Raw genomic sequence first — 13,961 nt, forward strand, 5'->3', positions numbered from 1 at the left:
TTTTCCAAGCCCTTAGAACAGTGCTCTGCACATAATAAGCACTCAATTAGCACCACTGATTGATACCATCTCTAGCCCAATCTATAAAATTTTATGAAGGAAATTACTGAGAATTTAGATTGTTTTCCACAGGTGTGGTAAGAATAACTTTCTGAAACTGGAGTAACTATCTTCGCTAATAAAGAATGATTGCTCACTATGGGCGGGAAAATGGACTAATTCTGCTGAATCGTACTCTTCCAAGCCCTTAGAACAGCGCTCTGCGCATAATAAGTAGTCAATAAACACCATTGACTGATACCATCTCTAGCCCGGGCTTTCTTAATCTATAAAATTTTATGAAGGAAATTACTGAAAATTTAGATTATTTTCCATGGGTGCGGTACGAATAACTGTCTGAAACTGGAGCAGGTAACTTCATCTGCCAGCATAAGGTCCAGAAACATTACAGAACTATTTCTTTAAGTTACAAAAAACTGACTTACCCGTTTTGTTGCTACTGCTTAGCCTTCTGCACTTCTGTACATGGATCATCCCACCACGAGAACATAGTGAAGCCCATTAATTGGGATGGTTTAGGCCCAAGCCCTTCCGAATGAGTGGATGTCCAAAGGGAAGGACTTACCTGTGGAACAGCTCAGACCCTACTGGAATGAAAGCCGGGAGCTCTGTGCTGCTACGGGGTTCATCTGCTGGACTACGTGCCCCCACTAAACCAGTCTGCCTTCACCTCTCAGACAAGCCCTGGCCAGAAATGCAACTCACGGCTGAACCCCACTGTGGCTAGTCGCCAGTCACCAGCAGGCAATACTGGCAGCACCAGCCTAAATGGCCTGTAGAAGTTGGGCTTAAGACCGGGCCGCCCACGCAACCCTCAGGCTCAGATTTCAAAAGAAAAGGGGCTCCTGTATAAAATGAGATTCTTCAGTGATTTAAAATGACTTTCGTTAGAAACGGGAACATTAAAAAAAACACACACATTTTAATTAACCTCGTAAAAAGCCTCTCCGCTTACCCTAGACCTGGAAATCGCATTTGAGAGTTTCACAGACATTTTCAGCAGTACATTTCAGTTAGGCGGTGTTTTCCTTTGAATTTCGACGGTGGCAAATGCCTAGGCTGGAGAAGCCTCAAAATTCTAGGGGGTTGTAAAGTCCCAGCGTGCGGTCAGATTTCCATTCTTACAGTTTTCACCTAGTTAAGAGAGATGGCTTCCGCCTCCACCGTAAGGTACCCGATTTGCTCTCGGAGCAATATCAAAATGAAGCGAGGCCCAAGAGCAACGCTGCCTTAAGCTGGTGAGGGCCTCTCACTGTAGACCGTTTGCAAGACTCAACCGCTGGGCTTTTGCGACTTGGACCAGGACTGGACAACCTTTTCGAGGCAACGGGGTTCAAGTTTTCCGTTAGGGCTGGCACCTCTGCCCCTTGCTCCGGGTGACTGCTAGAGCATCCGGCAGAAAGCAGGAAGGGGGAGAGAAGCGATCGTGTCCGGTCCCCGAGTTGCATAAGGCCCCCACCGCCGTACCCTCGCCGTCGGATGACTCTGCAAAGGTATTTTATGAAATAAAATATGGCTGGGGCAGCAGGAGGGACAAGGAAATGCTTTTCAAGTATAAGACATCTTATCTGTGTTCGAGCGAGAGGCGTGTCCCTGAGCCCCTCAAAACGTGCCGGAGTCCTCGGACGGGGGGCCCTGAAGGTGAGAAGGACCTTGATAAAAAAGATTTTGGACCAACTCGAAAGTAGAGGACTTCACCTCTCCCACATGGAACAAAAGATGTCGCTCACTTTCAAAAGGATTTTAACAATTGGAGGGGACACGACCCGCTCTCAACCCCTCAAATGAACAAAAAAAAAAACCTTGTCTGCTGGCCAGCTACTAACCACCATTTCTTCAACACTGGCCTTTAAAAAAAGAAAGAAATCATCATCCGAGATTGGGGTGGGAATGAACTCTTCCCCAGCACGGCAGCAAACGGCGAAGTCCGAGGGCCCCCCTATGCTGTCCTTGAGTTTCTGCGGCCATCACTGTCCACTGAGAAAGGCCAAGTGTCCTTTGGTACATCTGTTGGCATAATGTCCTTTTTCACCGCACTGGAAACAAGAAAAGGACAAGCGCGTCTGTGAGTCTTCCGGCACGGTGGCACCCACACCCACCTTAAATGAGGGATTAGAGGGGGTTCCTGTCGGTTCCGGCATCGGAACCTTTAAGTGACCGTACCTTTTTAACAACGGAAAAGACCACTGAGGGAGACTGAAACATCAAGCCCAGTGAGTCAAAAATGATGACTTCTATTTTCGAATGAGGAAAGAGCACGGGTGTGGAGGAAAGACTCGCAGTTTCCCCTCGTGGTTTGTCATCCTACCTTGGCTATGGCTCGCCCCACCTGTAAGCACGCCAGTCCACCTACCTTGCAGGATCCGAATCGCCGATTCATAAAGTTCTGGGGGCTCCTCGGCGGGTTCGGTGAAGGGATTGCAAATCAAAAGGGACTGACAGGATGGAGGCGAGCAGCGGGGCAGCTCGCTGTTCTGGAGCGGGTGCCCTGTCACGACTGCAAAGACGGGCTACCCAATCCCAAAAGCGGGCGCTTCACCCCCAATCTCTTTCAATTCGACCTCCTGACAACAGGGACTCTCGCCGACTCTGAATGGGTTTTCCTTAGGTAAAAGGGAATAGTTTCACTGGGGAGAGAAAAGCCTACAGTGCCTAAAATTTCCAGTTTGGGGCTTGCTTTCATGAACATCTGGGCCCCTCCCTTCCAGACGCTACCAATGATTGGTGGCAGACCAAGGGGTACTCTGGTTAAAGAAGATTCCAGTTACTATGGCAAATAACAATAATAAAGATGGCATTTGTTAAGCGCTTACTACGTGCAAAGCACTGTTCGAAGCACTGGGGTTGTCCCACAGGGGGGCTCACAGTCTTAATCCCCATTTTACAGATGAGGTCACTGAGGCTCAGAGAAGTGACTTGCCCAAGGTCACACAGCAGACAGGTGGCGGAGCCGGGATTAGAACCCACGACCTCTGACTCCCAAGCCCGGGTGCTGTTACCTCAACTATTCAGAGCCAGGTTTTCCCTGCCGTTGGCCCCGGGAGGAGGAGCAGGCTCTCGGAATCGGCCCGGCAGGGACGAGGGGGAGAGGAAGGGGCGGAAGGAGAATGGTGCCGGGAACACCGCCTGCACTACAATCGACTTCTTCCCGTCGGTTCTCGACCCTGAGGGTACAGGGCCGAGGCTCCTCCTGTTGCTAACCTGACGTGAGACTCCATCATCAGGGTTGACTCAAGTCCCTTGCTTCTCTTCCTTCCCGATAGCTGGCCTTGGGCCGTTTTAGTCAGAAAGAGAGGGAAATCATCATCATCATCATCATCAATCGTATTTATTGAGCGCTTACTATGTGCAGAGCACTGTACTAAGCGCTTGGGAAGTACAAATTGGCAACATATAGAGACAGTCCCTACCCAACAGTGGGCTCACAGTCTAAAAGGGGGAGACAGAGAACAAAACCAAACATACTAACAAAATAAAATGCACCGAGTCCACTTGGGTGCTTCTTAGCAGCTGGGAAAAAGGCGGGAGAAATTGCAACCTGGAGTTATCTGGGACCTTCTGTCATCCTGATCCTTTTCTCCCCGGACCACGGTTACCGTTAACCTCCGCTTTCGCCCCTCCCCACCCCCCCGCAACGCCCGGACCTACCTTGTAGCAAGTGACCTGCTCCAACGGCCGGGGTCCCCTGTTTCCCACGTTGTTGTTTTGAGACTGCATGACCCCGATGACCTGTGGGGTTCTCTGATTGGGAGAAGAGTTCTGACTCGTTAACTGGATCAAGGAGGACGACCTTTGTAATGGTGGATTGTTATTTTGCTGGAAAAAGTTACATAACACGGTTTTACTCGGGAAAACACGGGCAGAAGGACTTCTGACAGGAAAAACGGGGGTTTTTCCGGAGCTGCGGCCAGCAAGGAGAAGGGATTCCTCAGCCACTTGGCTTGGGGGAGCGGGGGGAAAGGTACGGGGCGTTGGGAGTTCTATCTCGGAAGAGAAGGAAAAAGCGAGCAGGGACTGGAAATGCCAGAGAAGGCTCTCTTGCTTTATCGGGAGAAGAGGGAGAGGGACTGAATGAATCTTCAAGTCATTTTTGGTACTCTGTCAATCTGGGTCAGAGTCGGAATTGGAATGGCTTGGTTCAGAAGGATTCTTACGGGATTCCTTATGAAAGTGACTCCCCGAGGCCCCTCAAAAAAACCCCTTCCAGAATGTTGCCCGCAGCTCAAACAAAGGTTGGGTGGCAACCGCTTGCTGAATTTGAAAAGGGAAGGGGGAAACTGATTTGAGCCTTCTTGTTCAGGGTCTGAACGGGCTCCCTTATCGTGGGAAGTCTCTTGAGGAAGCAGAAAGTTCATCCCCAGACAGCAGGTGAAGAGCCAAGCCCTTCATGTGGCCTATTGTAGCACCTCTGACTGGTAGGTACCTAACGGGGGTCTCCAAAACCTACGTTAGTCGCCCGACCGACCAAATCTAACTCCTCATCCCCATCCTTCCCAACCCCTTTAAGGGAGCAAGAAGAGGGAGGAACGGTTGAGATTTCAGTTGTAACTTGGTTCTCTTTCGCCTCCTTCAAATACTAGGGTTGAGAATCCTTCGCTGGAAAGGACAACAGGATGAACCCCTCACCAGAGCTAAGGGTCCGCTCTGGGCAGTTCCTCCTGTCCCCTCGAACCATCGGAACCTACAGATTCCCTGCATTTTCCTGTTCCCTTGTCAATCAAGAAATCCATACGCCAACAACCATCCTCCCCGAAACCCAATTCAGCCCAACGGGGAGAACACTGCTTTGTGAGAAATAAAAACAAGGGGACAGAAGACTTCAAATCACACACAGGCGAGACTGAAGTTTAGCTCCCATTCTAAGGCCGAACATCATATCGCCTGGGATTTCTTGGCCACAGAGACGTCGTTGGGCTCCGGGACCCCCACCTCCCGAACGGCTTGCTGGGAAGGTTGCAAATCCCTCCCTTCCCAGCTTAAAACCTCCAGATCCTGGTCATTAAGAAGGGCATAATTGGGTTGCCCTCAAGAGCCAGGCGGCACCGTTCTTCAGAAACACTCCAGAGTGGCAGGTTTCGTCCCTGCCAGTCAGGGCCGACGTAAGGGACAGCGCGGCTACCCCCGTCGAAAGGGCTGAGAATTCGGTACCTTTGCCAAGGGCAGGGTCTGTTGAGGCAGGGGTGGTTGTTCGGAGGTCCCCATGGGCAGTTCAAAGCGAGGGCTGGTTTGCAAGTACAGACAAACAGAGAAGAAGAAACAAAAAGGCAAAACGGTTTTTAGACTGGCCGTGGCAGCAACCCCTTCCCAAAGGCCCCTCGTTCCCGGGGATGTTGCGGAGAAGCTCGAACGCAATGAGACTCGGAAGAACTTGTACGGTCCTCTTGTAACCAAGGAGCCGAATGCACTCGAGTCGCTTGAATTACTTTCTAGGAGTCGATGGTAACAATCTTCATTTAATTATGGGAGAAACTGGAACATGAAGTCACAGGGTGGGTGGCCGAACTGAATTCACCACGGGCCCCTGATGCCCTCCGCCGCCTCCCAGCCAGTGCCCTATCCACGAGTCCCTGCTACCTCTAGGATCGTGCAGCACTTGGAGACGTGAGAAGCAGTGTGGCCTAGTGGATACAGCCCGGGCCTGGAAGCCAGAAGGACCTAGGTTGTAACCCCGGCTCTGCCACTTGTCTGCTGTGTGACCTCGGGCAAGTCACTTCACTTCTCTGGGCCTCAGTTACCTCATCTGTAGAACGGGGATTACAACTGTGAGCCCTTCATGGGACTGGGACTGTGTCCAACTTGATTAACCTGTATCTATCCCAGTGCTGAGTACCGTGCCTGGAACAGAGTAAGCACTTAAAGAAAAGCACAATCCATCGGTGCTCAGGTTTTGGAATCCACTCCCAAAAGCCCACTTACAAATACTTGACATGAACCAGTCAGAAACCCAGGGCTCTGTTTATAGGAATAAACAGGCACTGGCAAAACAGAGAGGGGGAAATCTCCAGTGAGCCCAAGACTTTCAGCCGTTGGGAGCTGGAACCCTCAACAAAACGGATAAACGACAACCATCCGTGAGAAAAATGAGGGTCCCCCCCAAGGTCTCTTCACGCTCACGGTGGTGTTTGTTGAGCTCTAACTAGGGGCCAAGCGCCGGGGTGGTCGGGACGATCGGGTCGAAGGCAGTCCCTGCCCCACGCGGGGCTCACTGCCTAAACAGGAGGGACACTCCATGTCCGCGATCAGCTTTCTCTCTGGTCCCAAGGAACAAGTCGACCGGCCCGGCCTAGACCTGCGCTCGTCCGCCTCAAGCTGGGGCCTGAGCCCAAGACGAACCCTGGGGTAGGAAGGAAATACTCACTGCATAAATTTACAGGAGGGACCCTCCGGACAGAATCCCACGAGGTAATTCACACAGATGACTCTCCTAGTGTGCCGGTGTCGACAGAGGGGACCTGCGGTGTCCAACGCAAAGTGACTCGTGATTCCCAAGAGCAAAACCCCAAGCATTCCGAGCTCCGTTCCGGGCACCGCCCGAGACGCGGCCGTAACAGCCGGGCATCAACTCAGAGACACAAAAGACGGCTGTCGAGACGTGGATGGACGCTTGAACTCCCCGATACTCTTTAAGTTTTTGGCTCGAGTGAGAGCAGCAAAGGGGATGATAACAGGGAGAGGTTCAAAGAGGAAACACAAGTGAAAATGGGGCAGGGGGGAGGGATCTGTAAACAGGGGTCCAACAAAAAGGAAGGGAAAGGTGAAACCACTTTTAATATTCCCCGAGCCTGGTAACGTTCGATCCAACGCTACTTCCCAAACCTGTTGGTAAGGCTTTGGAGGAAGTCGGGCCACCGAAATCGTCTCGCTCGTGGGACGGGCCGCCTAGAAGAGGCTATTAACCCGGCGGGGGAAGGGGCTCGGGCGGGCCACTCGGCTAGCCTCGAGGCCGGGAGAGGTGAGGCCCGCTGCCCCGTTTGGCATTCGTCTAAAGACAGGCCCCACCTTGACCCTCGGTGGGGGGCCGCCGTGCCACTCTACCTTGCCTGGGACGTACCGTGTTTGCAGAAGCCGCGGTCGTACCAGGGGCAGTCCTTGATCTTGGACTCGGGGTCGATGTGGAGGAAGGGACATTCTTTGTTACTGCACTCCCCTGGGCAGAAAAGAAGCCAAACATAGCCGTCAGGCCAAAGGCAGGACGGGACGATTCCCCCCGCTACCGTGGAGGTCGGACAGCTGCTTCCCCAAGAAAGAGGCCGGGTGGGTCGCTATCGGTGAGGGAACTGAGGCCCAGAGAAGTTAAGTGACTTGCCCACGGTCACGCAGCTAAGTGGCCGATCCGGGATTCGAACCCATGACCTCTGGCTCCCAAGCCCGCGCTCTTTCCACTGAGCCACGCTGCTTCCACTACAACAACATTTTGGCTCCGTTCCTCTCAGCCTCTGATCCCACCCATCCTGTTAGAGCCCAAGCCAGTAAATCAGAAAGCTGAGTACTGTGCCTTGCCTTGGAAGAGGTCCGTCTTGGTGGTGGGAGGACAAGGATTTACTCAGCACCCACTAGATCCAACGGCCTGTACTAAACTACTGTACCAACCCCTGACTATAAAGGCCCTCCTAATAATAATGATGCTATTTGTTAAGCGTGCAAAGCACTCCCACTCTAATAATGGAGCAAGGTATTCACACCAGGCGAGCTGTGATACACAAATAATGAATGTCTGTCAAGGGCTTCCTCCTTTGATGACCAGGTGTTATAAAAACACAAAACCTCAGCTGACTGTCGAGTTGGCATCCGGCCGACGCTGTCCTCAGTTAATAAAACCAAACCTCATTTTCCAAACTAAATGCCACATAACCACGCTTCGGGAGAGGGGCTAGTAGGTCAAGAGCCCAGGCGACACCTGGCTGACCCTGGGGCGTTTCGGTTATCCCCCCACCCAAGAGGCTTTTTACCGAATTTGGAGTAGAAGTAGCATTCGGGCATCTTGGTCATGTCGTACTCGTGCAAGAACTCGCACTGGTCCCCCTTCTTGCACAGCCCGCGCAGCCAGTGTTTGCAGACGACCGTCTTCTCGCCGCTGATGTGGCGGAAAGGGCACATGCCTCCTGTCAGGTCGGACAGACGAGTGAGGAGCCGGCGTGGACCTTCACACCCGTCTCCCGCTCCTCCGAGGACACTGTAACCGGTTGACCCCGCGGGGGGGGATCTGGATACGCAGGCCGGGGATTCGCCCGCGTGCGACTCCTTTCATCATCAATCGTATTTATTGAGCGCTCACTGTGCGCAAAGCACTGTACTAAGCGCTTGGGAAATACAAGTCGGCAACATATAGAGACGGTCCCTACCCAACAGTGGGCTCGCAGTCTAAAAGCAAAATTAGAAGCACCTGAAGACTGCTCTATGCTGGACGATACCAAAGTGAAATTTGTGTGTGCCTGAGAAGACCAGTGTGGGGGTATGGGGCGAGGAGGGGGGAATTGAGACCCAATTAGTGTACATACTGTCCTTGGTGTTGGAGCAGCTTTGTTAATAAAGAATGATTGCTCTCTATGGGCGGGAACATGGACTAATTCTCCTGAATCGTACTCTTCCAAGCCCTTAGAACAGTGCTCTGCACATAATAAACACTCAATAAACACCACTGATTGATACATCTCTAGCCCGGCCTTTCTTAATCCTTATCAAACACGAGGAAGGAGGTCCAACTTGGCACGCGGGGTGAAGGCAAAGCAAGATCTTTGGCCTGGAGCAGGTTGGAGTCGGCCTCTGAGCAGAGACTCCTCTGTTACTTTCACTGCAGGGCATCGGTGAGGACACATTAAGCCAGGATTCAATGGGGAATCCTGTCAGCTTGGCCAGTCCCGATCTTCCCCGAAGCCGGGAGATCCCGGACCCGCTTGAATCCCACCCTGACACACTAGATGGTACTTTTTTCCAAAAGGAAAGCACATCAGAGCTTCATCCCCGACTGTCCGTAGGGGAAGGGTGAACGGCGAAGGGTTTTGGACGGTACCGGTCGGGTGGGGCTGGGATTTTTCTTACCTTTTCCGCAGGCGGCTTTCAAAAAAAATTCACAGACGGCGGCCCCGGATTCTGGAGGGGACAGGGACAAGCACCAGGTTAAGTCGCGTGACAATCTGCCATTCCTTCCCGGGCCCGTTCCCAGCTTCGGCGGAGGGGAAATATGATCTTAGCGGCTCTTGGGAAAAATGTCACGGAAAACCGAGCGGCAACGAAGTTAGTGGAGATGGCGGGGGCGGAGTGGTGAGGGAAGGTAACTAACCTTATTTCCAGACCACAACGAACGTCGGCCTGTTCCCCGCAGACTACTCGGGCTCATTTCGGGCTCCCAGACTGAGCCCCTTCCTTCCTCTCCCCCTCGTCCCCCTCTCCATCCCCCCCCACCTTACCTCCTTCCCTTCCCCACAGCACCTGTATATATGTATATATGTTTGTACATATTTATTACTCTATTTATTTATTTATTTTACTTGTACATAGCTATTCTATTTATTTTGTTAGTATGTTTGGTTTTGTTCTCTGTCTCCCCCTTCTAGACTGTGAGCCCACTGTTGGGTAGGGACTGTCTCTATAGGTTGCCAATTTGTACTTCCCAAGCGCTTAGTACAGTGCTCTGCACATAGTAAGCGCTCAATAAATACGATTGATGATGATTTTGGGCCAATCAAATTGGCCCAATCAAATACGATTTGATTCCAATCAAATTTGATTGAGCCAATCAGATACGATTGATTGATTTGGGGTAAATGGAGGAGGGGGAAGGGGGGACAATATACTTCTATAGTTCTATTTATTTATATTGACGCCTGTTTGCTCGTATTGATGGCTGTCTCCCCACCCCTCTAGACTTGCGAGCCCACTGTGGGCAGGGATTGTCCCTCTTTATTGCTGTACTGTACTTTCCAAGCGTCGGTACAGTGCTTTGCACACAGTAAGCGCTCAGTAAACAGGATTGAATGAATTCATGAGTCTGACAGGGGCAGTAACTGCAAATGGTTCCCCTCAGAGCCACCTAGGTCTCTCTTCGGATGTTTCCGTCTCCTCCTTCTCTTTAGCCAGAAGCTCCGGCGGGACAGATCGGGAAAAGCTACTGAGCTCCGGGTGACTCCCTGGCACAAAGCTACCCCTTCTCCCCCTTTCCTCCCAAAAATCGGAAAATGCCGGACCCCGACTGGGGCTTTTGGAGGCAATAAACAAATCTCACACAGAAGCTTTTGTGCCCCTCGGCAGGAAGGAGGAAGAGGGAGGCAGGGTATCTCCAAAGGTATCTGCTTTGTATCTTCAAAGGTGAGGACTGTGCAGGGCCCTAGATTTGGGAGAGGGACCACCCGGCGGCGGGAGTTCCCAGTGCTCAGCGCTTAGTACAGTGCTCGGCACATGGAAAGTGCTCAACAAATACCACAGTTAATGGTATTTGTTAAGCGCTCACTCTGAGCCGGACACTGCACTAAGCATTGGGGTAAATACGAGAGAAGAAGCGTGGCTCGGTGGGAAGAGCCCGGGTTTTGGAGTCGGAGGTCGTGGGTTCAAATCCCGGCTCCGCCAATTGTCAGCTGGGTGACTTTGGGCAAGTCACTTCACTTCTCTGGGCCTCAGTGACCTCATCTGTAAAATGGGGATTAAGACTGTGAGCCCCACGTGAGACAACCTGATCACCTTGTATCCCCCCAGTGATTAGAACAGTGCTTTGCACATAGTAAGTGTTTAACAAATGCCATCGTTATTGTTATTATTATTTTATTGTTATTATTATCATTAACATTATTATTATTGTTATTATTATTAAGCAGCGGAGCCGGGATTAGAACCCACGACCTCTGACTCCCAAGCCCAGGCTCTTTCCATTAAGCCACGCTGCTTCTGGAATGAATGAAGGGGCGGAGGCGGAATTAGAACCCAGGTCCATCCTTCCTTCCTTCATTTATCCAATCGTACTGATTGAGTGCTTACTGTGTGCTGAGCACTTGCCTAAACTCTGGGGAAGCATGAATAATAATAATAATGATGATGGCATTTATTAAGCACTTACTATGTGCAAAGCACTGCTCTAAGCGCTGGAGCACTGTTCAAGCAAGGTCCTTCTCATTCATTCATTCAATCGTATTTATTGAGCACTTACTGTGTGCAGAGCACTGTACTAAGCGCTTGGGAATAATAATAATAACGGCATTTATTAAGCGCTTACTCTGTGCAAAGCACTGTTCTAAGCGCTGGGGAGGTTACAAGGTGATCAGGTTGTCCCACGGGGGGCTCACAGTCTTAATACCCATTTTACAGATGAGGGTACTGAGGCACAGAGAAGTGAAGTGACTTGCCCAAAGTCACACAGCTGACAATTGGCAGAGCGGGGGTTTGAACCCATGACCTCTGAGCTGGGCTCTTTCATTCATTCGTTCATTCAGTCGTATTTATTGAGCGCTTACTGTGTGCAGAGCACTGTACTAAGCGCTTGGGAAGTCCAAGTTGGCAACATCTAGAGACGGTCCCTACCCAACAGCGGGCTCACAGTCTAGAAGGGGGAGATGGATAACAAAACATATTAACAAAATAAAATAAATAGAATGAATATGCATAAGTAAAATAAATTGAGTAATAAGTATGTTGAAACATATATACATCATTGACAAAATAAATAGTAAATATGTACAAATAATAAATACAGTAGTAAATCTGTACAAATATATATCTGGGAAGGAGGTAGGGCGGAGGGGATGGGGAGGGGGAGAGGAAAAAGGGGGCTGAGTGTGGGAAGGCCTCCTGGAGGAGGTGAGCTCTCAGTAGGGCTTGGAGGAAGAGAAGGAAGAGAGAAGGAGCGGAAGAGGACTCAATCAATCAATTGTATTTATTGAGCACTTACTGTGTGCAGGGCACTGTACTAAGCGTTTGGGAAGCACAAGTTGGCAACATATAGAGACAGTCCCTACCCAACAGTGGGCTCACAGTCTAAAAGGGGGAGACAGAGAACAAAACCAAACATACTAACAAAATAGAATAGAATAGATATGTACAAGTAAAATAGAGTAATAAATATGTACAAACGTATATACATACGTACAGGTGCTGTGGGGGACAAAACCAAACATATTAACTAAATAAAATAAACAGAATAAATATGTACAAGTAAAATAAATAGAGTGATAAATCTCTACAGACATCTATACAGGTGCTGTGGGAAGGGGAAGGAGGTAAGGCGGGGGGATGGAAACGTTGTTATGTTGCCAACCTGTCCTTCCCAATCAATCAATCGTATTTATTGAGCGCTTACTGTGTGCAGAGCACTGTACTAGGCGCTTGGGAAGTCCAAGTTGGCTACATATAGAGACGGTCCCTACCCAACAGTGGGCTCACAATCTAAAACGGGGAGACAGAGACCAAAACAAAACATATTAACAAAATAGAATAAATAGAATAGATGCGAACAAGTAAAATAAATAAATAAATAAATAAATAGAATTGCACGTACAAACATATATACATATATACAGGTGCTGTGGGGAAGGGAAGGAGGTAAGATGGGGGGATGGAGAGGGGGACGAGGGGGCGAGGAAGGAAGGGGCTCAGTCTGGGAAGGCCTCCTGGCGCTTAGTCCAGTGCTCTGCAGACAGTAAGCGCTCAATTCATTCATTCAATCGTCTTTATTGAGCGCTTACTGCGTGCAGAGCACCGGACTAAGCGCTTGGGAAGGACAAGTTGGCAACATCTAGAGCCGGTCCCTACCCAACAGCGGGCTCCCAGTCTAGAAGGGGGAAGACAGACAACAAAACCAAGCATATTAAACTGAATAGAATAAATGTGTGCAAGTAAAATAGAGTGATAAATCTGTACAAACACCTATACAGGTGCTGTAAGGGCGGGGGGGGTGTGTGTGGCAACTTGTTGCTATGTGTTGTCAACTTGTCCTTCCCAAGCGCTCAATTCATTCATTCATATTTATTGAGCGCTTACTGTGTGCAGAGCACTGGACTAAGCGCTTGGGAAGTACAAGCGTGGCTCAGTGGAAAGAGCACGGGCTTTGGAGTCAGAGGTCATGGGTTCGAATCCCGGCTCCGCCGCTTGTCAGCTGTGGGGCCTTGGGCAAGCCACTTCACTTCTCTGTGCCTCAGTTCCCTCATCTGCAAAATGGGATTAAGACTGTGAGCCCCACGTGGGACAACCTGGTCACCTTGTATCCCCCCGCGCTTAGAACAGTGCTTTGCACATAGAAAGCGCTTAATAAATGCCATTATTATTATTATTATTACAAGTTGGCAACATCTAGAGGCGGTCCCTACCCCACAGGGGGGTGTGATGGGGGGGGATGGAGGGGGCTGAGGGTGGGGCCCTGTGGGTCCCAGCGCCCCCATCATCATCAATCGTATTTATTGAGCGCTTACTGTGTGCAGAGCACTGTACTAAGCGCTTGGGAAGTACAAGTTGGCAACATATAGAGACGGTCCCTACCCAACAGTGGGCTCACAGTCTAAAAGGGGGGGGACAGAGAGCAAAACCAAACCCCACTCACTGTCCATGCCGGGGAAGGGCAGCGGCTGGGCGCCCAGCTGCTGCTCCACCGCGATCTCCAGGTCGAACTTGATGTGGTCCACGCTGGCGATGAGTTCCTGCATCTTGGCGACCGTCCGGACCCCCCCGAGGGGGCCGCCCTCCTCCTAGGCCGCGCCTTGGCCTCCTTGGCCTCCTCCTTCTCCAGGCCAACCCCGCGGAGGATGCCGGGAGTCCCAGCCTTGACCGCACTCTGCGGCCGCCCAGCGCGGGATCGGACGTCGGCACGCACGCACGCACGGCGGAGCGCACAGACGTCGGCGCGCGCACGCACGGACGTCGACACGCACGGACGTCGGCGCGCGTGCCCACACGAGGGCAGGCACGCACGCACGGACGTCGGC

General features: G+C 51.1%; 1 protein-coding gene across 2 annotated transcripts; it reads right to left on the bottom strand.

The window, feature by feature from the left end:
* Positions 1-962: 962 nt before the first annotated feature.
* Positions 963-13,786, bottom strand: CPSF4 (cleavage and polyadenylation specific factor 4). 2 transcript variants are annotated; one of them, XM_038762542.1, is made up of 8 exons: positions 13,580-13,786; positions 9,100-9,150; positions 8,010-8,162; positions 7,112-7,207; positions 6,419-6,512; positions 5,209-5,281; positions 3,709-3,801; positions 963-2,096 (listed from the first exon to the last, which is right to left on the bottom strand). In XM_038762542.1, the coding sequence occupies exons 1-8, from the start codon at positions 13,680-13,682 to the stop codon at positions 2,028-2,030; spliced, it is 732 nt and encodes a 243-aa protein (XP_038618470.1). In that variant the 5' UTR covers positions 13,683-13,786; the 3' UTR covers positions 963-2,027. The 2 variants fall into 2 exon arrangements, with proteins under 2 accessions (XP_038618470.1, XP_038618469.1); XM_038762541.1 differs by having other exon boundaries at positions 3,709-3,876.
* Positions 13,787-13,961: the final 175 nt, after the last annotated feature.

Source organism: Tachyglossus aculeatus, chromosome 21 (genome assembly GCF_015852505.1).
Source record: "Tachyglossus aculeatus isolate mTacAcu1 chromosome 21, mTacAcu1.pri, whole genome shotgun sequence".
In the NCBI taxonomy this organism is placed as follows: domain Eukaryota; kingdom Metazoa; phylum Chordata; class Mammalia; order Monotremata; family Tachyglossidae; genus Tachyglossus; species Tachyglossus aculeatus.